This window comes from Mchenga conophoros, linkage group LG19, assembly GCF_057382185.1.
Source record: "Mchenga conophoros isolate Kocher_MC1m ecotype Shallow Benthic linkage group LG19, M_conophoros_male_GT1.1, whole genome shotgun sequence".
NCBI classification, from domain to species: domain Eukaryota; kingdom Metazoa; phylum Chordata; class Actinopteri; order Cichliformes; family Cichlidae; genus Mchenga; species Mchenga conophoros.
Genome location: NC_140544.1, coordinates 6,504,142 through 6,530,079, shown reverse-complemented (window position 1 = coordinate 6,530,079; position 25,938 = coordinate 6,504,142). Strand labels below are relative to the sequence as shown.

The 25,938-nt window shown below is 39.4% G+C and overlaps 1 protein-coding gene across 1 annotated transcript; it reads left to right on the top strand.

Moving 5' to 3' along the window:
* The first annotated feature begins 539 nt into the window (after positions 1-539).
* On the top strand, positions 540-25,938 carry LOC146551560 (tumor necrosis factor alpha-induced protein 2-like). Its single transcript, XM_085257467.1, has 23 exons — positions 540-628; positions 1,221-1,501; positions 4,184-4,294; positions 5,400-5,513; positions 7,065-7,175; positions 9,025-9,129; positions 9,733-9,843; positions 10,876-10,989; positions 11,599-11,709; positions 13,999-14,112; positions 14,722-14,832; positions 16,204-16,314; positions 16,683-16,766; positions 17,277-17,916; positions 19,868-19,979; positions 20,123-20,245; positions 21,508-21,602; positions 21,718-21,810; positions 21,913-22,036; positions 22,139-22,258; positions 22,374-22,529; positions 23,203-23,324; positions 24,364-25,938. Exons 2-23 carry the CDS (start codon positions 1,234-1,236, stop codon positions 24,518-24,520), a joined length of 3,207 nt encoding a protein of 1,068 aa, XP_085113593.1. The 5' UTR covers positions 540-628; positions 1,221-1,233; the 3' UTR covers positions 24,521-25,938.

Genomic DNA, 25,938 nt, shown 5'->3' with positions numbered 1-25,938 from the left:
CCACATTGCCCTCTAGTGGACTGTGATCACGTTGCATTTGATTTCATTACTTGAGCACAATTATCCGCATCTATATCAGCGTGAGAGGTTACAGGTATTTTCTCTAATTTCTCCTGTTGTGATATATTGCACAGTTTCCCTTCTTTAGACCTCTAAAAAACAACAGCGAAGGAAAAAAAAAGTCTCAGAAGTACAACACACTGGTTTCGAGAGATTTTATCATTTTTGTTGTATTTCTTTCTTCAGTACCCGCTGCAACACTGTCAAAGGTTATGCAGCAGACATAATGCTGCGACTTCATTGTCTCACCTGTAAAGTATACATTTGACCAAAACACGCCTGTAAGGTGCTCTGACTCACAGCTCAGACTGGATGACTGGAAACTGTCCCGTTTCTGTGAACGTGACACGCTTGCTTTTGCCCCTCGTTTGTGCGCCTGCTCTTTAAACGGTTAGTGACGTATCGCTTTCATAAAAAAAGGGACGTTGCCCATTATAAATGCCCTCCTACCCCGCCCCGCGTGCGCGCTCTGTCACACCCTCTGACCTTGCCAAACCTGAACTAGTAATCGAAAGCAGGTGAAGCGGGAAGAAACTGTGGAAGTTCTATCACCTGTGCGAAACCGGAGGTGAGTACATCTTTTCTCTTTACTGTAACTAGGTACGGTTTGCATACACGGACTGAATATCAATCTTGAAAATAAAACTGCGAGAGAAATCACTCTGCTGTCTCTCTCTCCACACACACACAGACACACACACATTTGTGTTCAGCGACATCTAATTTCTTATCTCAGCACGGTGTGCAGCATGTCCTTGAAATGTTTAGTAATCTGGACAAATTGAAGTTTTGCGAGGCTAAAAACGATCAACAGCAGATAAAAAGTATTTGAAAGTCCAGGACCTGAGAGATGAGATTAAATGGTCCCAAATTACAAACAACGTGTTGCTCTCTGTTTTTCTACCTCAATCTATCTGATATAAAATGTTATCTCTAATATAGTTTTATGATGATCCTGGTGAAAGCCACAATGAATTGCTTAGTCAATAAACTGGTTCTTTATACAGCACTTATACAGGTTTTATTATGTAAGATTTTGTTCATTGAGGCACTTTCTCACAAATTACTATAACTATCATTAAAATCCAGATAAGAAGTAACAAAATAGAAATGCTTCATTACTTTACTTGAATATTTATTACATTTTCACATTTGGGTAGATAATGGAATAACATGTCACAAATGATGGACAAGTCCACTGAGAACCCCAGCAATGACACGGTGTCCACCAAGAGCAACGGATCCATCAAGAGCGATGAGAAGACGTCGACTGATGGTGGCATAAATGTGGGCATGATGGGGAAGTTTAGAAGGAGCCTCCGGCTTCCAACACGGAAGAATCCTCCATCTCCTGGTGACAAGGAATCCAAGTTATCACCAGAATCAGATGAACCTGCAAAGAAGTTGGATTCTGCGGCTTCACCACAACCTCCGTCACCCAGTGAGTACCGTTGGGGTTTTCATAAAATCTCCTGTCAAATGTAAACACAGATGGCAAGCTAGATGGTGTCTCTCTTGTTTAGGCCAGAGGACTGAGTGTCCATTTTTTGCAGATTGGTGCACCTCCGTCTCCCTAAGATGCTCTTTTCATACTCAATCATGTTACTGAACTGTGGGCATTAAACTAACCAGTTGCAAAATTTTCCTCCAGCTGTTTCTTGTTAGCACCACTTACTTTGCTGCCTTTCCCAACTTTAGGACATGTTGCTCACATTTGATATGTCTCCTATGTTCTATGCCTAAAATCTTAACTTACAGTATGAGTGTTTCCCAGCTTTCTGACAGTGCGGGTTGCACATATTTCCCTAGAGGACCCACGTGAGTCATTCCTCTGAGATGTGGGTGCTATTGTATGTGCAGTAAAGCAAAATAAATAAATCTATCAAGCTGACTGAAGGCAGGCACCATTACATTTAGAAAATGTAGGTGCAGAAATGTGTCCCCCTGTCCAAGACATTAACGGTGATGTTTGATTTTAGGAGACATGCATTCACAAAGCTCCACCACGGCAGCTCACTCTGTTTACTTTACAGTATTGTAATTGTAATGTATATATTCATGTAGTTTTCTTTTGTTCTTTTTAAATGTCCTACAGGAAATTTGTAGTGCAGTAAAAATCAGATAAAGATGACAGATTTACTTTGACACAAACATTATGTAGGAGCAGGTAATGGGTAATACACAGCAAAATCTCCAGTGTTAAATTAACACTGGAGAGTGTCTATATGGGTCCACACCTCTGAGTGTTAAACATAACACTGTTGAGTGTTAAATTAACACTTTTGATAGTGTTATATGTTTAAAAGTAACCTAGTCAGTTTTGAAGATTAACAAAGACTAACACTGAGCAGTGCTGATTTTCTAACACTGGAATATTTCTAACATTTTGAGTTATTTTCCAGATTTCTACAAATGATTCAAGTTTGATTCAATTTGATTCAGAAATATTAGAAATATGATCATCTGACTTGGATATGTACTGTCAAAAGAACCCTCTAAACCTTGTAGGGGCGATCGTGGCTCAAGAGTTGGCATCGGAAGGTTGCTGGTTCGAGCCCCGGCTCCGACAGTCTCAGCCGTTGTGTCCTTGGGCAAGACACTTCACCCGTTGCCTACTGGTGGTGGTCAGAGGGCCCAGTGTTGAGGTCATTTTTGGTGAAAAAAGCGTCAGACATCACCATACACCGTACACAGCTGTAGACTGGTGTATAATAAGAAAGCGAATAAGGCAGAAAACTGGTATTGAAGTACTCTGAGAAGGATCCACGCTTTGTGTTCCCTCTTTTGTGGAATCTTATCTGTTTTGTGGAATCAGTTTACCTGTGCTTTAATCGTTTGAAGTTTTATCTGTTTTGTGGAGTTTTATCTGTTTTGTGGAGTTTTATCTGTTTTGTGGTTGTTGAAATGGTTTTGAGAGCTTTTAGTTGAGACTCTGACATACGTGGCAAAATACATTTATATTTAAAAATTGATTTAAGGATCCAATAATGAATCAGTATCGGATTATTTAAATTCAAATTGCTTTGAGTTTGGATATCGTTTTTTTTACCCACCCATATTTCTTACTAACTTTCTTTAAAGATATAATGAATTTATGGTTAACTTGTAAAACATGATATTTGTATACAAACTAATGTCATATTTACTTGACCATATATATCATCGCCTATGTACCTTTACGTTGTCAGTACAAACACTGGCAGTGAGAAACAATGCACACACTAAAAATCATAGTTTTAAGCTTTTTGTCAATTTCTGACAAATAAACACATTTTAAGTTGGTATTGAAGATCTCAGTGGATGTAAAGCAAATTTTAATGAGTAGTTAAGATGACCTCAGTCTACAGTTTCAGAATTCATTCCAAACTTTTCAAGCTACTGTGTTTGCAGACAGAATGATGTGCACACATGCACTATGAAAGACATAATTTCCTTAGAAAAATAAAACGAAACACAAGAAGACCGTTAAACTTGTTGGAACATGTCTGTTTGCTAAATGAAGGAGCGTCTGGGTCATACATAAGCAGACAAGTTTTCCTCTGGGTTTTCCTTGAGTTAACATTAACTAGTGCTGGTAAAGATATAAAAACTCACCTCAAACTTTAAATACAAAGAAATGGAAGATGTAAAAATATTGCTCTTTTCCTCAGAAGTTTAATGTCTATTATATTTCATAAAGATATATTTATTTTTCCCCACATTAACAGCAAAATACTAGATTTTTTTCAGCCTGTGCAAGAGGGTGGAAGAAGCCACTTTACTGGTCTGTCCTCTTCTTCAGGTTATCCTTTGAGGCGAGGGCTTTGGTTTGCCTGCTACAGGATACATGAACTACTTTGTATACCAAAGTGTTTTACAGTCCCCAAAGTACGCCATGCAAAAGGACAATGATCTCGTGCACCGCAGCAAATCTACAACAGAATGGTGAAAAAAAAAAGCAAAGAATCAATGTTTTGGCTCGTCCCAGAAAAAGTTCAGAGCTCAACCTGAATTGAATCCTGTGGCAGGACATTAATTGCTGTGACACCACAAAGACGAATGTGTTTTTGAAACTAGGGACTAAAGAGTCAGTTTAAAAGAGAAAGCAGCTTTTACAAATGTCCTCTTCTCCCCTCTCTGTCAGGTCTGAGTCCTGGCTCTGCATCCACCTCTCCGAAGAGCAACCAGGAAAAAGAGGATGATGAGTCAGATGTTTCTTCTCACAAATCCAGACCACTAACACCATCAAACACAGGTGAAACTTCTTAATTTTAATACTAGATCAATGATCCTGCATACTGGATATGTAGAGATTTACTTTCACATACAAATCCATCCATCCATCCATGCACCCATCCTTTTTTGCTTATTCGGGGCCAGGTTGCGGGGGCAGCATCCTTAGCAGAGAAGCCCAGACCTCCCTCTCTCAAGCCACCTCCTCTTGCTTGTCTGGGGGAACACCAAGGCGTTCCCAGGCCAGCCAAGAGATGGAGGAGCCTCCTCCTGGTCCGACATGCCCGGAACACCTCACCCAGGAGGTGCCCAGGAGGCATCCTTGTCAGATGCCCAAACCACATCAACTGGCTTCTTTTGATGTGGAGGAGCAGTGGCTCTACTCTAAGCGCCTCCTGGATGGTTGAATGCCTTACGTTATATCTAAGGGAGAGGCCAGCCATCCTTTGGAGAGAGCTCCTTTGTATCTGCAACCTTGTTCTTTTGGTGACTACCCAAGACTATTGACCATAAGTGAGGGTGGGGACGAAGATCGACTGGTAAATCGAAAGTTTCGCTTTTACGCTCAGTTTTCTCTTCATGAACTCCAGGAAGGCCTGGTACTCTGAACTGTCATTCAGCACATAGAGGCTGACGACAGTCAGGACACGTTTCCTGACCCGAAGGCACAGGGAACATCCTTGCTCCAGGGCGGAGCCCCGGTAACCCTATCCTGGTAAGGGTAAACTGTTCCCTGGGTCTTCTCATATGGGTTTTTGAATTGCTCTTTATCTGGTGCCTCACCCCTACCAGGGGACAAAAGCCCCCCAACATCATAGCCCCTGGGATCTCTGGAATACACAAACCCCTCCACCAGGGTATAGATCATTCATGCATGGATTGTTACCCTTACTATAAAAACTCCAAATGTCATCTGTTTAAAAATCGCTATTATCAGCTTTCATGTTTAAGATCATGCAGTCATGAAAGAACAAACCAAAGTAGCTAAAATCTGCACACTTGCAAATGATTTTTTGTCTCTGTAAAATGTTCTCTTGTCTGTGGAAAGTGGAGAAAACAAAAGATCAGAAATCAGGCCTGTAGTTGGTTATTCAAACTATATTAAACTGTTTGCTTTTCTTTCTTAGATCCCAGTATGCCGAAGTTTGAAAATACATTAAACAGACTGAGAGAATCTTTTCGTTGGAGACGAAAAAAGGAAGTGGATACACTCCCCTCTGAAGACTTGAAGGAAGAAAAAGGTGGGAAGTACAAATACTTTTTACTGTACCTGTTTTTAATTTTCAATGCTCTATTTAAGTATTCCTTTTAACTTTTACTTTTTAATGCAAATATATCTCCTTTCTACTCCTTACGTTTTCAAATCAGACTTGTATTTGAATTTCTTTTTATTTATTTATTTTTATTTTTATTTCCTGTCACTGTGCACCTTTAAACATCAAGCTGATGCCAAATTGCAACCTCATCCCACATAGCAAAATTGGTATGGCTTAGATCTGGCCCACAGAATGTGCTTACACATGGCTCACATACCGCAAAGAATGACGACCCTTTGGTGGCCCAGATTTGGTTTGCCAGATGTGGCCCACACATGGGTCAGCACAAGGCCAGTTGCAGACACACTGCTGGCCCAGAACAGTTTCAGCTCTGGCCCCGGATGTCAGCCTAATGTGTACCTTAATCAAGCCATGTAATAACAACAGGTGCCAGAACATAATAGTGCAAAAGAAGCATGACAAAACTCTGTTCAGACAGTGAATGGACTGACTCTTATACAGCGCTTTTCTAGTCTCCCAGATTACTTAAAGTGCTCTATACAACATGCCACATTTATCAAACACTTCCTCTAAACTGAGTGCTTCCTATTTACATTCATACACATTCACACTCTTGACATGCAGACTGGAGGAGCCAGGGATCAAACCACTAAGCTTGCGTTCAGTAGGTGACCTGCTCTACCTCCTGAGCTACAGCCACCCACTGTCAAAGATGTGTAAACCGTCACTAGGTTTTGGATAAAGTGTACCCTCACAAACCTGTCACACCTGCATTTGAAACGTTGGTTACCATAGCAGTATAGTATTGCAACATGGCATTTGGGTCTTCTAACTAAAATGGGAAAATAGGAACATAAATAGTACCATCATTGCCAGACCTGGCCCACATCTGGTTGACATACACCCTGCCATGACTCCAGTCAGTCAGAAGTGCCAGCTTGATGCCAGATCCGGGCCAGACCTGTTTTCTGTGGGCCTGGGCCACATAAACCAAACCACAATCAAGCCAGATGTGGCATTCCATCACATAAACAGTGCCATCTATGCCAGGCCTGGCCCATATCTGGATGACATATGTCTTATCATGCCAGAAGTCAGCAGTGCCGGTTTGATACCAGATCCAGGCCAGACTTGATATGTGGGATTGGGCAGAACAATAACACATAAAAGACAATCTTATTAGAGTATCCATCGCCAATCTTTATTGCATACAAATCACACTTAGTGGGTAAAGTGACCCCAAACAATGCAAAACAGCATTTTTGGTGCAGATGTTCATGAGTAATAGTTGTGGTACTTCAGGATCTAGTTAGTGCTACAGACACAAATGAGCATCAAGCAAACAGTTTCTGAGAAGTTCATCGCACAATGTGTGAACACAAGCCAGTGCACAAGCCCTAGATAACTGGAGAGAGTTGCATCAGGAAGGCCATCTGGCATCAAATCTTTGCCAAATCAACCTGTTATGAGAAAATTGTGCTGTTACCAGCAGTGCTCTGCTTTACCCTCTGTCAGGTCTTGGCGACGGCTCTTCAGCCACCTGTCTGGAGAATGAAGAGAAAAAAGAGGAAGAAGAGTCAGATGTTTCTTCTCTCAAATCCAAACCAGCGACACCATCAAAGACAGGTATTAACTTTAATACTAGATCAATGATCCTATAAACTGGCAATATTTAATTATTAAACTTCTACTAACATTTTTTAGTATTTACCTTAACATAGTCTGTGTTGACTAAAGTTTATAAACTTGTGAAAAAAGTATGTGAACATTAACTTTGCAATGCCAAATCAAACCATGGGCACTGATCTGCTGCTGGAAAAGCCTCCACCTCTGGTTCAAGGCTTTCCATCAGATTGTTGCATCTGGCTATTATCTGTTGGATAAGTATGAAGAAAACCATTTAAGAGCAGTACCAGTAATGCCAACTCAGCTGTCTAGTCTGTAGCATTAATACTATTAACGGCTGCTGAAAACTCAACCAGAAGTAAAATTGAATGTTGACCAAGTAAAGCTGCTATTTGTATTTAGTAGTGAAACATTAACATTTATGAGTGATTGTTTTGCCCCCTCCTTTTCCCTGGGAAGCTGAAAAATAAAATAAGGAAAAATGTTCATAACTGAATCCTGATCTGATGCCTTCAAACAACATTTTTAACCTGGGCAAGAATCAGTTAAGTTAAAAGCATATTTAATGTATGATAACAGAATAACTTTGCCTCAGTAAAATGGCAAATTTTTTGCACATGTAGAATATTTCCAGGATTTAATGCTATCTTAACCATGCAGTGCAGAAAGTAAACCCACATATAAATATCGAGGCATAGTACCAAGGAAAAATGGGTTTCCTTAGAATAAAAGCACATGTGAAATTAGCTATATTAATAAATGCCTGCATTCGTTTATATAGGACACTTTCAACTTACACTTTTTTGATGGCTGGCTGACCAGCATATATTAACAACTAAATGTACATCATTAATGCACGGATTGTTACCCGTGTCCTTACTATAAAACTCTCAATGTCTTCTGTTAAAAACCCCCATTATCAACTTTCATAATAAAAATTATACAGTCATGAAAGAATAAACCAAAGTGGCTAAAATCTGCACACTTGCAAATGATTTTATCTCTATAAAATGTTCCCTAAAAGGTTTGCTGCAGTGCCCTGGTCATTAAAGTGGACAACAAAAACAACATTTTTTGGGGGGGCACTGACTTCACAACAAAAAGCATTGCTGATGCTTGCCTGTGGAAAAGGGAGTGTCACAGCTACAGAGGCAGACGTATGGAGTGACGACAGAAGGACCCGAGTGCAGATGCAGACGACAGAGTAGTTGGGTGTGATTTTTTATTTACAGTGAGACTCAATGCAAACAAAAGCAGAGTATGGCAGGAATAAACTTACAAAACCTGAACATGGAGAAACTAACAAAAGAACACGAGGAACAAAAGAAACGTAACAAAAACCTGAAACTGGGAACTAGGAGCCTGAGATATGAAACATCGAGGAAGAAACGCAGAGGCAACATGGAGGATGACACACAGGGGAAGATTGACAACCAAACCAGCAATGAACAAGGAAGATGCAGGGCTTAAATACACAAGTAGGACAACAAGAGGATGGGGAACTGGTGGGAACACAGCTGGGACGAATCTGACATAACGAGACACAGGGAAACAAAACTCAATACACTGAACACATGACAAGGGACTATCACAATAAAACAGGAAGCAAGAGACGTTCATGATGACACAGACAAGACAATGAGACATAGAAACATGAGGCGAGGCAAGATGAGGCGCGGAACCAGAAGAGAAACCAGGAACAGTAAATATAATACAACAGAAAACCACAATTCAAAGAGTGAAACTTAAACCAAAAACACAAACACTGGCAGGAGAAAACAAAGGACCAGAAATCAGGCCTGCAGTCTGTTATTCAAACTACATTAAACTGTGTGCTTTTCTTTTTTAGATCCCAGTGTGCCGGGGTTTGATAATGCATTATATAGACTGAGAGAGTCCTTTCCTTGGAGACGGAAAAAGGAAGTCCCTTCTGAAGACTTGAAGGAAGAAAAAGGTGGGAAGTACAAATAATTTTTACTGTACCTGTTTTTAATTTTCAGTGCTTTATTTAAGTATTCCTTTTTCCTTTTCCTTTTTAATGCAAATATATCTCCGTTCTACTCCTTATGTTTTCAAATCAGACTTGCTAGATGTAATGTATTTGAGTTTTTTTTTTAGTATGTCTCTTTTATTTCCTGTCACTGTGCACCTTTAAACATCAAACTGATGCAACCTCATTGGGCAGAACAATAACACATAAAAGACAATCTTATTAGAGTGTCCATCGCCAATCTTTATTGCATACAAATCACACTTAGTGGGTAAAGTGACCCCAAACAATCCAAAACAGCATTTTTGGTGCAGATGTTCATGAGTAATAGTTGTGGTACTTCAGGATCTAGTTAGTGCTACAGACACAAATGAGCATCAAGCAAACAGTTTCTGAGAAGTTCATCACACAATGTGTGAACACAAGCCAGTGTACTGCAGGTCCCAGCCCTAGATAACTGGAGAGAGTTGCATCAGGAAGGCCATCTGGCATCAAATCTTTGCCAAATCAACCTGTTATGAGAAAATTGTGCTGTTACCAGCAGTGCTCTGCTTTACTCTCTGTCAGGTCTTGGCGACGGCTCTTCAGCCACCTGTCTGGAGAATGAAGAGAAAAAAGAGGAAGAAGAGTCAGATGTTTCTTCTCTCAAATCCAAACCAGCGACACCATCAAAGACAGGTATTAACTTTAATACTAGATCAATGATCCTATATACTGGCAATATTTAAATATTAAACTTCTACTAACATTTTCTTTAATATTTACCTTAACATAGTCTTTGTTGACTAGAGTTTGAAAACTTATGAACAAATTATGTGAACATTAACATTGCAATGCCAAATCAAACCATGGGCACTAACCTGCTGCTGGAAAAGCCTCCACCTCTGGTTCAAGGCTTTCCATCAGATTGTTACGTCTGGCTACAAACTGCATTTGTTGCCATCCAGGTACAAGTTCATTATTGAGGTCCGGAGCTGGTGTTGAGTGACAAGACCTGATTGCTTCTATTCATTCCAAAGATGTTGTGGTCAGGCCTCTGTACATGCTAGCCAGGTTGTTTTGTCAAGAGCTGCTCCAGGCTCAGAAATGAGCCTTTTAAATCAAATAACAGAGCCAGCAAACTGATTGAGTGAGGAAGGCTGTTCCACAGTTTGGGCCCAACAACGACAAAAGCACAATCACCTCTGGTTTTAAAATTAGATTTTAGTTTTAGAAGTTATTAGTGAAGGGGCCAATGTACTGGCTTATCTCCTTAGAGAAACTGCCTGGGCCAAATACTACAACCTCAGTTTTACTGAAATTACAATAAAGTAAATTTGAATACATCCAAGTAGTAATGACAGAGAATCATTGATCGTTAACGTTGTTGGGTCTGACATAAAAGTAAAACTGTTTGTCATCAGCATAGCAGTGGTAGGAAAGTCTATTAAAACAATGAAGTAGATGGCCCATTAAGATTATACAGTCATAAAAGAACAAACCAAAATAGCTAAAATCTGCAAAACATTTTTTGTTAAATGTTTATTAAAATGTTCTCTGCAGTGGTCATTATAGTGGACAAGAAAACAACAACAATTTTTTGGGAACTGAGTTCAAAACAAAAAGCACTGCTGATGCTTGTCTGTGCAAAGTGGAGAAAACAAAAGATCAGAAATCGTGTCTGCAGTCTGTCATTAAAACTACATTAAACTGTGTGCTTTGCTTTTTTAGATCCCAGCATGCCGAGGTTTGATAATACATTTAATAGACTGAGAGAATCCATTCGTTGGAGACGGAAACAGGAAGTGGATACACTCCCCTCTGAAGACTTGAAGGAAGAAAAAGGTGGGAAGTACAAATACATTTTAGTGTATTTATTTTTAATTTGCAGTGCTTTAAGTATTCCCTTAAACTTTTTGTTTTTACTTTTTAATGCATTTAGTGTAAATATATCTCCTTTCTACTCCTTACATTTTCAAAACAGACTTGCTAGGTGCAATGCATTTGATGTGCGTTTTTATTTCCTGTCACTGTGCACCTTTAAACATCAAGCCGATGCCAAATTTCAACCTCATTGGGCAGAACAATAACATATAAAAGACAATCTTATTAGAGTATCCATCGCCAATCTTTATTGCATACAAATCACACTTAGTGGGTAAAGTGACCCCAAACAATCCAAAACAGCATTTTTGGTGCAGATGTTCATGAGTAATAGTTGTGGTACTTCAGGATCTAGTTAGTGCTACAGACACAAATGAGCATCAAGCAAACAGTTTCTGAGAAGTTCATCACACAATGTGTGTACACAAGCCAGTGTACTGCAGGTCCCAGCCCTAGATAACTGGAGAGAGTTGCATCAGAAAGGTCATCTGGCATCAAATCTTTGCCAAATCAACCTGTTATAAGAAAATTGTGCTGTTACCAGCAGTGCTCTGCTTTACTCTCTGTCAGGTCTTGGCGACGGCTCTTCAGCCACCTGTCTGGAGAATGAAGAGAAAAAGGAGGAAGAAGAGTCAGATGTTTCTTCTCTCAAATCCAAACCAGCGACACCATCAAAGACAGGTATTAACTTTAATACTAGATCAATGATCCTATAAACTGGCAATATTTAATTATTAAACTTCTAACATTTTTTTAATATTTACCTTAACATAGTCGATATTGACTAAATTTTGAAAACTTATGAATAAAGTATGTGGACATTAAGTTTCTCATGCTAAACCATGGGCACTAATCTGCTGCTGGAAAAGCCTCCACCTCTGGTTCAAGGCTTTCCATCAGATTGTTGCATCTGTGTGCAAACTGCAGGTACGAGTGCATTTTTGAAGACCACAGTGTCATGTAACGGTGTGTGGCAGGCAGGAAAATAGGACCCAAACGCCAACTCACGGGAAAACAGGACTGAACTCAAAATGCAGCTTTATTGCTGACAGGTGACAAACGATAACAGTGATACCAAAGCAATGTAAAACTAAACTGGGAAGAGCTAATTGTAACACATACCAGAAGACACGGGGAGAATCACACACAGCATGAGGGCCGACACGACACCGACTCAGAGAAACACAGGGCTTAAATACACAGAGGGATAACGAGGGAATGAGACACAGAAGGAGAGCACAGCTGGAAGTAATCAGGCTGGACGAGACAAGCAGAGCAGGACACATTCACATAAGACATGGACCACCAAAGTAAAACAGGAAGTATCATACAGAGACGCAAACTTGACACAGTGGAGAAAGCAACTAAGGAACACAGAGACATAAACCATAAGGCAGAGGACTCTAAGAACCAAAATACGCGGAGGGAAATACTCAACTTGGAACACAAGAAACTAGACTAGAGGGAGTAACAAAAGACCAACCATGAGAACATAATGCACAATGCAGAGGGACAGAAAACAAGAAACTCAAACATGCAAAGACACACAATTACACAGAACAGAGGGGACACAGAGAGACATGAAGGGCAAGGGAACAAAACTAGAAGCCATAGAATAAATCACACAAGTACCATATTACAAACATCACAAGGAACTAGAAACGCTGGGTCAGGGGAAACATGGAATAAACACAAAGAGAGACGAGGGCTCAAAAATACACAGAGGGGCACACAGGGGGTAAGAGTCACGAAGGGAAAACACTTAGGGAACAACATAACAGGACAACTCAGGAAACATGGCCTAAATAAGAAATGAAATACAGAAATACAAGAAACTAAGAATACTGGGCCAACATGGCCCAGGACCATGACACACAGTTGATTTTGAGTGACAAGGCCTGATTGCTTCTATTCACTCCAAAGATGTTGTGGTCAGGCCTCTGTACATGCTAGCCAGGTTGTTTTGTCAAGAGCTGCTCCAGGCTCAGAAATGAGCCTTTTAAATCAAATAACCTGATTGAGGGAGGAAGGCTGTTCCACAGTTTGGGTGCAACAACCTCAAAAGCACGATCACCTCTGGTTTTATAATCGAGCGAGGGACAGTAAGAAGGCCCTGGTTAGGGGGTCGGAAAGGTCGGCTGCAGTGATCAGGTTTCAGAAGCTCTGCTGTATAAGCAGTGGCCTGTCCATGCAGAGGATTATCTGTTAGTAATGGAATTTTGCAATATTTCTGAGGTCAAGGAAACAAGTTTGGGTGAGCTTTGAGACGTGAATTTCAAAATTCAGGTGTTGGTCAAAAATTATACCAAGGTTTTTAGTTTTAGAAGGGGCCGATGTACTGACTTATCTCCTTAGAGAAACTGCCTGGGTTAAGTACTAGAACCTCAGCTTTACTGAAATTGCGATGAAGTAATGTAACAGATGCATGGCAGACCCGACCACATATTGCACACCTTTAACACTTTTTTCTTAATTACGGTTGTTGTAACTTCACACACGGCTGCAGCTTTTCAGCTGCCGGCCACACACACCAACAACCACCACATCAGGACTGAGTTCATCCCTCTTAAGCAGGTGAGGCGTAATTGCTGATGCAGCTCCAGCGTGTCAGCCTCCCTGCAGCGGCGCCACAGACCACGCCCTGCCACAAGTAAATTTGAATCCATCCAAGTAGTAATGACAGAGAATCATTGATTGTTAACGTTGTTGGGTCTGATGTAAAAGTAAAACTGTTTGTCATCAGCATAGCAGTGGTAGGGAAGTCCATTAAAACAATGAAGTAGATGGCCCATTAAGATTATACAGTCATAAAAGAACAAACTAAAATGTTCTCTGCAGTGGTCATTATAGTGGACAAGAAAACAGCACTGCTGATGCTTGTCTGTGCAAAGTGGAGAAAACAAAAGATCAGAAATCGTGTCTGCAGTCTGTCATTAAAACTACATTAAACTGTGTGCTTTGCTTTTTTAGATCCCAGCATGCCGAGGTTTGATAATACATTTAATAGACTGAGAGAATCCATTCGTTGGAGACGGAAACAGGAAGTGGATACACTCCCCTCTGAAGACTTGAAGGAAGAAAAAGGTGGGAAGTACAAATACATTTTAGTGTATTTATTTTTAATTTGCAGTGCTTTAAGTATTCCCTTAAACTTTTTGTTTTTACTTTTTAATGCTTTTAGTGTAAATATATCTCCTTTCTACTCCTTACATTTTCAAAACAGACTTGCTAGGTGCAATGCATTTGATGTGCGTTTTTATTTCCTGTTACTGTGCACCTTTAAACATCAAGCCGAAGCCAAATTTCAACCTCGTTGGGCAGAACAATAACATATGAAAGACAATCTTATTAGAGTATCCATCGCCAATCTTTATTGCATACAAATCACACTTAGTGGGTAAAGTGACCCCAAACAATCCAAAACAGCATTTTTGGTGCAGATGTTCATGAGTAATAGTTGTGGTACTTCAGGATCTAGTTAGTGCTACAGACACAAATGAGCATCAAGCAAACAGTTTCTGAGAAGTTCATCACACAATGTGTGTACACAAGCCAGTGTACTGCAGGTCCCAGCCCTAGATAACTGGAGAGAGTTGCATCAGGAAGGTCATCTGGCATCAAATCTTTGCCAAATCAACCTGTTATGAGAAAATTGTGCTGTTACCAGCAGTGCTCTGCTTTACTCTCTGTCAGGTCTTGGCGACGGCTCTTCAGCCACCTGTCTGGAGAATGAAGAGAAAAAAGAGGATGAAGAGTCAGATGTTTCTTCTCTCAAATCCAAACCAGCGACACCATCAAAGACAGGTATTAACTTTAATACTAGATCAATGATCCTATAAACTGGCAATATTTAATTATTAAACTTCTACTAACATTTTTTAATATTTACCTTAACATAGTCTTTGTTGCCTAAAGTTTGAAAATGTATGAACAAAGTATGTGGACATTAAGTTTCTCATGCTAAACCATGGGCACTAATCTGCTGCTGGAAAAGCCTCCACCTCTGGTTCAAGGCTTTCCATCAGATTGTTACGTCTGGGTGCAAACTGCAGGTACGAGTGCATTTTTGAAGACCACAGTTGATTTTGAGTGACAAGGCCTGATTGTGTTTATTCATTCCAAAGATGTTGTGGTCAGGTCTCTGTACATGCTAGCCAGGTTGTTTTGTCAAGAGCTGCTCCAGGCTCAGGAATGAACCTTTTAAATCAAATAACAGAGTTAGCAGACCTGATTGAGGGAGGAAGGCTGTTCCACAGTTTGGGTGCAACAACCTCAAAATCACCTCTGGTTTTATAATCGAGCGAGGGACAGTAAGAAGGCCCTGGTTAGGGGGTCGGAAAGGTCGGCTGCAGTGATCAGGTTTCAGAAGCTCTGTATAAGCAGTGGCCTGTCCATGCAGAGGATTATCTGTTAGTAATGGAATTTTGCAATATTTCTGAGGTCAAGGAAACAAGTTTGGGTGAGCTTTGAGACGTGAATTTCAAAATTCAGGTGTTGGTCAAAAATTATACCAAGGTTTTTAGTTTTAGAAGGGGCCGATGTACTGACTTATCTCCTTAGAGAAACTGGCTGGGCCAAGTACTAGAACCTCAGCTTTACTGAAATTGCAATGATGTAATGTAACAGATGCATGGCAGACCCGACCACATATTGCACACCTTTAACACTTTTTTCTTAATTACGGTTGTTGTAACTTCACACACGGCTGCAGCTTTTCAGCTGCCGGCCACACACACCAACAACCACCACATCAGGACTGAGTTCATCCCTCTTAAGCAGGTGAGGCGTAATTGCTGATGCAGCTCCAGCGTGTCAGCCTCCCTGCAGCGGCGCCACAGACCACGCCCTGCCACAAGTAAATTTGAATCCATCCAAGTAGTAATGACAGAGAATCATTGATTGTTAACGTTGTTGGGTCTGATGTAAAAGTAAAACTGTTTGTCATCAGCATAGCAGTGGTAGGGAAGTCCATTAAAACAATGAAGTAGATGGCCCATTAAGATTATACAGTCATAAAAGAACAAACTAAAATGTTCTCTGCAGTGGTCATTATAGTGGACAAGAAAACAGCACTGCTGATGCTTGTCTGTGCAAAGTGGAGAAAACAAAAGACCAGAAATCGTGTCTGCAGTCTGTCATTAAAACTACATTAAACTGTGTGCTTTGCTTTTTTAGATCCCAGCATGCCGAGGTTTGATAATACATTTAATAGACTGAGAGAATCCTTTCCTTGGAGACGGAAAAAGGAAGTGGATACACTCCCCTCTGAAGACTTGGCAGAAAAAGGTGGGAAGTACAAATACTTTTTAGTGTATTTATTTTTAATTTGCAGTGCTTTAATTATTCCTTTTAACTTTTGCTTTTACTTTTTAATGCTTTTAGTGTAAATATATCTCCTTTCTACTCCTTACATTTTCAAAACAGACTTGCTAGGTGCAATGCATTTGATGTGCGTTTTTATTTCCTGTCACTGTGCACCTTTAAACATCAAGCCGAAGCCAAATTTCAACCTCACTGGGCAGAAAAATAACATATAAAAGACAATCTTATTAGAGTGTCCATCGCCAATCTTTATTGCATACAAATCACAAAAGATTGAAATCATCTCTGCAGTCTGTTAATCAGACTTCATTAAACTGTGTACTTTGTTTCAGATCCCAACAATAGATCCCAAAAGAGAAAGTTTTCTTTTAAACAGAAAAGGGACGAGGATAAACCCCCCTCGATGGATGAAAAAGGTGGGAAGTATAAATATTTTTTATTTGTTCAACCCCATTTAAATATACTTGATATGAGTTATATTGATTATAATTATTTTTATTATATTTAATTATGGGTATATAGTACATGTGCACCATTCATTTCACTGTTTAGAAAGATTTGTTTCAATGTTTACTATCATAGATATCAAGAGAAAAATTGTTTTGATCAGTTTTTTTTCCCAAAAAAGTGAAAATAAAATTAATTTGGGAACATTGGACATACATCAAAATGGATATTATTTAAATAGTTATAAAGGTCAGAGGTCCAAAAATCCAGTCAGAAACATGTTATAAATAAAAGTGTTTTCCACAGTAAAATTGTGGAACGATAAAATAATAATTGCTATAAACTCTTCTTCTGACCTGTTTCATATTTAGGACTGAAAACATGAGAAAGTATCAAAGCAGTTTAACAGAGCCTGGATGATTCATCTATAAAATAGTGCTGATAATTTAAAAAAAATTGTCTTTGTTATTGTCCACCAGTGACTCCTACTTTTGAGGAATACCTTGAAAGGCAAGCCTTTTGTGAAGCCACTCAGGAACTGATAGACAGGGAGAAACATCTGTTTTGGGAGACAGCGGAGGCTGAGGCCAACAAGGAAGCGGTAGAAAAGCTTGCTGCAGACCATAAAGCCCTTGAAGAGCATGTATGGCACATTCTGCAGCAGAGCTTTTCTCTCAGCAGTGAGGAAGCATCAGCGTCTGCTCTGAAGTCTGCGGTGAAAGCCATCAACCTTGAGGAAGAGCAGGACCAGCTATGGAAACAAAATTCTCAAACTCCACCAGCCTGGAGGCCCAGCGAGTGGAAGAAGCACCATGACAAAGTGCTTCATGAATTAGTAAATGGGCGTATGGATAATCCATCGAGCCCCACTGGTGACCAGGTTAACCAGTCAACTATCCAGGCAACTATCCAGTCCATGGGCAAACAGCTGAAGGACGACCTGCAGCGGGTGGTGGAGAAGGTGAACAACTGCTACCCACCAGAGATGGACATCTGTAACTTTTATGCAAGACAGTACCATCAAACTGTCAAGGCCAGGCTCAGAAAGATTGTGGGTTCTGTGGGTTCTGTGGATGACTGCAGTTTCCTCCTGCAATGGGTGAAGGAATCTTATCCAGAGTAAGCAATTAGTTTTTGTTTGAAGTAGCATATTATTTTTATGCTGGGATTTATTTATATTTATTTATACGCCTGTCTTTTAGCTGCAAATTTTTGGTGGCTTTCATCCATCCATTCCATTCTCTTCCACTTATCTTTGTCAGCATCGCCGGGGAGTGGGGGGTGGAGCCTATCCCAGCTACCATAGGGAGGCAGGGTACATCCTGGACAGGTCGCCAGTCTATCACAGGGCTAACACATAGAGACAGACAACCATTCGCACTCACAATTACGCCTATGGGCAATTTTGAATCACCAATTAATCTAACCCCACTAACTGCATGTCTTTGGACTGCGGGAGGAAGCTGAAGTATCCGGAGAGAACCCAGGTAAACATGGGGAGAACATGCAAACTCCACACAGAAAGGCCCTGGCCAGGTAGAAATGAACTCAGGATCTTCTTGCTGTGAGGCAGCAGTGCTAATCACTGTGCCACCATGCTGATTTCAGTACATTAAGCAACCATTTTACATAATTTCCTAAGTATTCTGATTCTGATTCATTTCTGGTGGCTTAATACGCTGTATTAAATTTTGATACTATTGACCATAATATTTAATCACAGCAATTAGAGCATGCTGTTTGTATTAGAGATACTATGCTGCAGTGGTTTAAATAATATTTATCTAACAGACTTGTTCATGTTAATGTAGAGTTTTCTTCACACATTAAGGTTAATTATGGAGTTCAACAGGGTTCTTAGCTGGGACTAATTTCATTTTAAGGCATAGCATTGTCATTGCTACACAGACACACACCAATTAGTTAAAGAGAAATGCCTTAAAGACATAAAAACATGGATGACCTCTAATTTCCTGCTTCTAAAATGAGATAAAACTGAGGTTATTGTACCCGGCCCTGAAAAGCTTAGAAATATGGCATTTAACCAGATTTTGACTTTGGATCAATTGGCCTTCAGTAACACTGTGATGAACCTAGGAGTCATTTTTGACCAAGATATGCCCTTTAATACACATAGATCAGAAACATTCTGTCTTGGACTGATGCTGAAAAACTAATTCCTGCATTTATTACTTCTAGTATGGACTATTCCAATTCATTGTGGTCATGTTGTCCTAAAAACTCCCCGAAAACTTTCTAGTTGATCCAAAAAAGCTTCCGGAGGAGTACCTACAGGGACTAGAAAGAGAGATCATATTTCTTCCATACTGGCTTCTCTTCATCGGCTAACTGTTGAATCCAGAATCAAATTTAAAATCTTCTCACATTAAAGGTCTTCAATAATCAGATCTCATCTACTCTTAAAGACGTCTTAGTACCATATCACAGCAATAGAGCACTTAGTAGAATGGAAGGGAGAGCCTTCAGCTTTCAGGCTCTTCTTCTATGGAAGAACCAGCTCCCAGTTGGGAATCAGAAGACAGCCACCCTACTTTTAAGATGAGGCTTAAATCTTTCACTTTTGACAAAGCATAAACGGCTAGATCAGATGACCTTGAATCATCCCTTAGTTATGCTGCAGTAGGTCTAGGCTGCTGGGCCTTCCCCATGAGTTTCTTTTGCACTCACCTCTTTTCACTTTCTGTGTGTTTTTAAACCACTCTGCATTTAATCATGAGTTATTATTAATCGCCACCTCTCTTCCACAACATCTGATCCTGTCTTTCTCTCCGCACCCTCAAGTGGTCATAGCAGATGGCCGCCCCTCCCAGAACCTTGTCTTCCTGTAAATAGGGAGTTTTTCCTTCCTACTGTTTAATCATACAGGGTCGTTTCATTGTTGCAGTTTTCTCTGTGTTATTGTAGTGTCTTATCTTACAATACAAAGTGCTTTGAGGCAACTGATGTAGTGATTTGGCGCTATATAAGTAGAACTAAAGTGAATTAAACTGAAATAACAAATGACGTGTAGACTAAATACAACTTGGGCTGTATCTGCTCTGTGTACCAGAATCCTTGAAAAACCTGAGCTGGCCAGTAATATCAATACTGAAGCGCTGGGAAACCTGCTTCCTGACGAGTTACTGAAACCTCTGGAGGAGCAGTACCTCAGCAAACAACAGGTAACAAAGGATTTGTTGTCATACGTTTAATTTGCTTTGCACGTTTTTAGAATGCTGTTCAAAAAAAGTTATAGTTTGTTTTATTATAGCTCATAGAATATTGTAGATATAATAGTGACAACGGTGTGTTGTTGTGTGTTTAGAGGGACCTGATGATTTTTATTGACCGAGTATTGGATGAAGCAAAGAAAGAGTGGGATCAAGGAAAGGAGCCCACAAGAGATGATGGTTGCTACGCCAGTCCTGTGGCCTATGATGTCATCCAGGTAGAGTTGCTGCAACAACTTGATATAAAAGAGGCTGAAATCAATACTTTTATAAAGCTTGAATAAAGATGTATCAACACAAAATGAAAGGAATCACTTGTGTTGGCTAACTTTAAGGGTCCTTATAGTGAGTTTTGCATTTTGTTTACTTCTTGTGATGGTTTGCTGTGTGGCAGGCAGGATGAAGGTCCCAAATACAAGACTCACGAAACGAAAGATTTAACTAAAGGAGGCCGGCTTATTGTGCAGTTAAAAACTAAGCACATGAAACTCAGACTGGAAAACTAAAAAAACTAGAAACTATGCCAGAAATGGAGAACTAAGATTTAATCAAAGCATAACACAAGATAACACAGAGAGGGTAGTTAATGACACGACTACGGACAGAGGAAAACACGGGGATTAAATACACCAGGTAGTAAACGAGGGAAAGAGAAACAGGAGGACAACAGCTGGGACTAATCTGACATAACGAAATGGACAGGAAGCAAAATTAAAAACATTAACAAAGGAAGCAAGACTGTCAAAGTAAAACAGGAAACAGGACACAGACACAGAGACACGGACTTGACAAGAAGACACAGCTGACAGGGGAGACGCTAGACAGGAAACTAGACAAGGGACGTGTAACACATGGGAGACATGGAGGCAAAACCAAAGAACTAGAAAACTCCAAAAGATATAACCAGAACTTAACTGAAACAAAGCATATTCATAACCCTAAACATAAACACTGAGTCACCAGACTCTGGAACATGATATTTCTAATTGTTGACCATAATGAGAGGCTTAGAAAACATTGCTATATCAGAACTGTGCAATAAAAAATTGTTGTGGTGAAATATTGACAGAACATTGTTTTGATCGTAGGAGAACAAAATGTGCAGACTGACATTTACTCTATTATTCACTTTAAAACTTTCCAAAGAAGTGCCGACAAATATTTTCCAGCCTGCTGCACATATTAACCAAACTGAAAAAGACTTTGAGAAACTTTGATAAAAAGATTAACAAACAAACAAAGGACCATCATTATTGTTTGAGTCGTTTGTAGAAACTCATTTACTGTCAGATCAGAGTCACAGTTTCAAACCCTCCCATGGTTCTGTAGTTTAATCACTTGGGTTTGTCACTAACATTGTAAAGCACTGGGTTTGGTTCCTGGTGTTTAACTGGATCTGAAAATGATGGAAGTGCATTGCTGTGTAAAGTGCTTTGAGTACTTGAAACTGCCACTGATTTGTCAATACATTTGTCTTCAGTTGATCAACGGCATGGTGACATCAGCACATATAACTGTAAGAGACCGACACAAGGCCCAGGAAATAACATCCAACCTGACAGACTTCATGCAGAGGTAACAAGGCTTCACAAGGCTGTCTTTTAAATATTGTCATTTGAAAATACATTTTAGTTTTATGTTTGGTAATAACAAGATAGTAAAAGTGAAAGCTGTTCTTAATCTTCTGCAGGTATAAAGAGTTTCATGAAGACATCATAAGGCAGAACAAACCGCACAGCAAAGCTTTCATAAAGGCAAACCTCAGCTGTGTCGAACAGTTCAGGTTTGTTTCTGATCCAGTTAGATGGAAATTCAGATTTTAACTTCATCATAAAAGGCGAATACATCACTGTGAGCTAATGTGTCCTGTGTGGTCTGTCTAAAGGGACTTCTTTGAGAAGCACGATCTGTTCCCAGAGGATGTGCGGGAAAACTGTTTGCAGGTCCTGACTGAGATGAAACAGTCTGCCCACACTTATTTATTAACCTCTGTGCGCAAGGTCCTCAAAGTAAGTTCTTTACAACTGCAGATATCAATAATCCTCAGGATTAAATCCTAACATGTTTTAATCAAAGATTTTAAAACAATGTGTTATTTGTTCCTCACACAGCCACACTACCAGAAGGTGGGAACCAGTGACTGGCTGAAGAAGAACACGTTTGAGAAGCTGCTGAACAGCACTGAAGACCAGCTTCAAGAACTTCAGGGTTCCAGTCAGTCCTCTTACCAGGTAAAAGGAGGAAACTTTGTTTTGGATTGAATGGCCATGATTGCCTTCATTGTCAACTTTTTAGTAAAAGGATTATGATGCGCTCTGATTACTTATATACTTGGGCTAAATTCAGGAGCTGATTGGTCGGCTTCAGCAGGAAGTGACAGTAGAATATGTCCAGAGGCTCCTGAAAGGAGAGGTCAAACTGAAGGACAGCAATCAGCAGCAGAAGGCTTGCGAGACTGTGCAAGAAAATGGAGAGAGACTGCACGAGCTGTTTGCCAGAATGGTGAGACTCACCTTCACTGCACACTTTAGCTGAGACATGAATAAAACCCAAAAGTGATCAGATTTCTGCTGAGCTCTGGAAAAAAATAAGAATAAGAATCAGCTCAATTTCACATTTATTTGGTTTGGAAGTTTTGATTAAAAGTTCTATAAAATTGAAACAAAAAAAAAAAGAGCAGCTGACTAAAATCTGATCCTCCAAGCCTGGATATAGATGAAATACACTCAATGGAAAACCAATGGACTCATTCCTGAAAAACAAAAGTGTGACCCATAGAAAATGATGGACCACTTTTTTCCCCACTTTTTTCCCACTTGCTGTATATTGTTAAAAAAGATTTTTACATTACACATTTGTATCTGTAGCATATAAATTAATATTTTATACAGATTTTACATGGAGCAAAACATGGTGGAAATGAAGAAAAACCCTCCACTTAAGGACAACTGGACTGTAGTTACAAATGTATCAAATATCTGAACATTAGTTGATGACTATGTGGTGCATAAATAAAGACAATATTCACGAAACTGAAAGAATGTATCAAATACATCATTGATCTTGTCAAACTCCAGTGCAGTAGCTCCAGAATGAAAAACATCATTATTGCTTTGTTGATTACAGTTTGGGGAAACTTGCAGACTAAACTGACGTCACTGATTTGTCTTCACAGGGATCCAAACAAGACTGGTTAAAGGAAATCCTGACCAAGATTGCAGAAGTGCTAAAACTCCAAGATATTCCTGCCATACAGATGCAAATCGTTTCACTGGGATCTGCTTATCCCGACCTCAGGTAACTTTTGAACTGACTGAAACATTATTTACTTTAATACAAAAACAACTGCACTTTTTGGCGATAGCTGAGGAGGAACAGCAAGTAGACTGAGCCAAACATCTCAGTTGGTTTCAGATGTTTCTTGTCAGCAGGATGAGCGACATTCATGGAAACTAATATGAGAAACTGAAAGCTAAATAAAACATGCAGGCCTGAGAGAAGCAGCAGCAGCTGTGTGTAGATGAAGTCAATAATGCTGTTAATTAGAGTGAAAGGAGAGATTTCTTCCAAATGTGGCACTGGAAAACAAACTGTCTCGTTCTTGTCTTATTTCTAACCTTAAAGGAAAAGGAGAAAGAGAATCAGGGGACATAAACACTGCTGTTGATAGCACTCACATATAGACTGTCTGTGTGTCTGAAAGCATCAGCACCACGGAAGTGTGTGATTTCATGGGGAGTTATTTGATAAAACTAGTGGAAACTTGGAGATTAATGTAAATTTAGGCACATATCAGTGTCACCAATAGGAGTTCCATCTATTGTTGCATTTAACACAGAAATTGACACATTTTCCAATAGTTGGTGTGGTGATGTGACAGCTGTTAATGTTTGCAGGATGGATGTGTGTCAGGGGCAGGAAACCGGTTACACACAGAAAAAGATAACAGGTTCAATAATACAGATCAGCAAATCAGCTGTTTGATTTAAGACCTGCAGTCTTGGACTACAAGTTTAAAGAAATGATTGAACTTGTAAGCCTTGTGTTGAAAGTTAAAAAAATGTTGCAGAATCTTTTTTTTTACTTATTAACATTGTTAATATCATGTGGCATTAATGGGGTGATTTTGCACATTCATGTAATCTAAGGTAGGCTGAAACATCATCATCATCATCATCATTTGTTTGCATCTTACTGTCATATATGACTTTCTTCACCTGACAGTTTTGTTTCTCAGTATCTCATTCTGTAATGACAAACAGCATATAAACATAATCATAAAATACTTGGCATGACATCTTTTTTTTGAACATTTTCTTCTTTCTGTCACCAACAGTGAAAAACATCTTTCAGCTCTGCTTAAACTCAAAGCAAACCTCTCCAAAGTCGACAAGAAAACCATCAAAACCACAGTGCTGGACATACTGAAAGAAAGCCATACTAATGCTGAAACCCGGGCGTTTTTCTCCAAAGTTGAAGTGACGGGCAGTTGATTTGCTTTTCAGAATATCACTGACTGAGAGTTGGGTTGCAGAGCATCTGTCTTATATTGTTTGGTAGATAAGATGAGTTGAAGTGTTTTCAGTCTGTCTGTAAAGATGTTCAAAGTGAATGTTATGGGTAATTTCCCATGTTTCTGTCTCGTTGTCTGTTAGTGTTTGACACAGCGAGTATCAGGGTTGTTTTTTTTTTTCATTTAGTCATTTTTCATTTTTGGATGACCATCACTTATGTGGAAACACTTCCTCCTTGGACCTCAGACACTTATTCCATTTTCTACAGTCAAACTTTCTCCTAAATTCTTGTCTTAGAGCTGCAGGCTTCTCTCTTAAAACATCGTCACCACGTGCTCTGCTTCACTTGGAGGTAAACATAGTTTTGTACACAGAGAAATGGGGAAATGTGCATGTTGGTTCCGAATGCTTTTGATTTACTAACATACGAACTGTGGTGATAACAAAATAGGCTGGCACGCAACGTTTCGCAAATTTAACAGTAATTTTTCTGTGTGGACTACTTGTGTATTAGTGTATAAGTCCATGTATTAGTAAATGAGGCTCATTGTCTGCACCATGTTTCACAGATGATGCAGTAGTGAAAAGTTTTTTCTCTCCTTCTTCTGACTTTCCCATGTTTCTGATACAAGTTAATCTTGGTTTCATCTTTTCAAAGATGGCTTTTCGAAACCTGTGCGAGGTCTTTTAGATGTTTTCTGGCAAATCTAATCTGACCTTCTTGTTCTTCAGTGTAACCTCATGTTTGCACCTTGTTGTAAACCTTGTTGTATACTGCTGAATAGAAACCAAGTCTTGTAACAACATGGATAAATAATACTCGGAAGCGCTGGAATATTGTTTCACATGTAACCTTTAGGTAAATAGTGAGGTTTTCATGTTGATATTATCCAATAGTTTTGTAAGAATAAAACAGAATACTTTATGGTACTGCTTTTAAAAAATGTACACATCCACTGGAAGAAGTCAGAATTTCTGCAGTGATTCATGTTTGTTTCTTGGTTTGTGCAAGTTAGTATAGAATAATTCTTTATTCTTGCATATGTACCAGAAGATAAATGGCAATATTGTGTTCACAGTGAAGTAGCAAAACACACTGTTTAAAAATATTACCTTTGTCCTCATGTTTGTTGCGTTTGACATCAGACAAAGAAAAATGACATATTTCACATCAAAATAACAAACATTACATGTTTGTCATTTTGTACAGGAAAACAGACATAACTGTGAAAGTCAATTAATTTCTCAGGTAAATTTATTTTTATGTGTTTTGTATAAGTTGATTCAAATGTTTGGATTTTTTTTTTCACTTTTTGTGATTGTAGCTAAGAAAATGTAAACATTGTGTAACTGAAATGCATATTTTATAATACCAATAAAAAGCCACTATATCCACT

Coding starts and splice junctions, on each gene's coding strand:
- LOC146551560 (XM_085257467.1), top strand. CDS start 1,234: ATGTCACAAATGATGGACAAGTCCACTGAGAACCCCAGCAATGACACG. Junction 11,710..13,998: donor AGCGACACCATCAAAGACAG/GTATTAACTTTA, acceptor TTGCTTTTTTAG/ATCCCAGCATGCCGAGGTTT. Junction 20,246..21,507: donor TGGCCTATGATGTCATCCAG/GTAGAGTTGCTG, acceptor ATTTGTCTTCAG/TTGATCAACGGCATGGTGAC.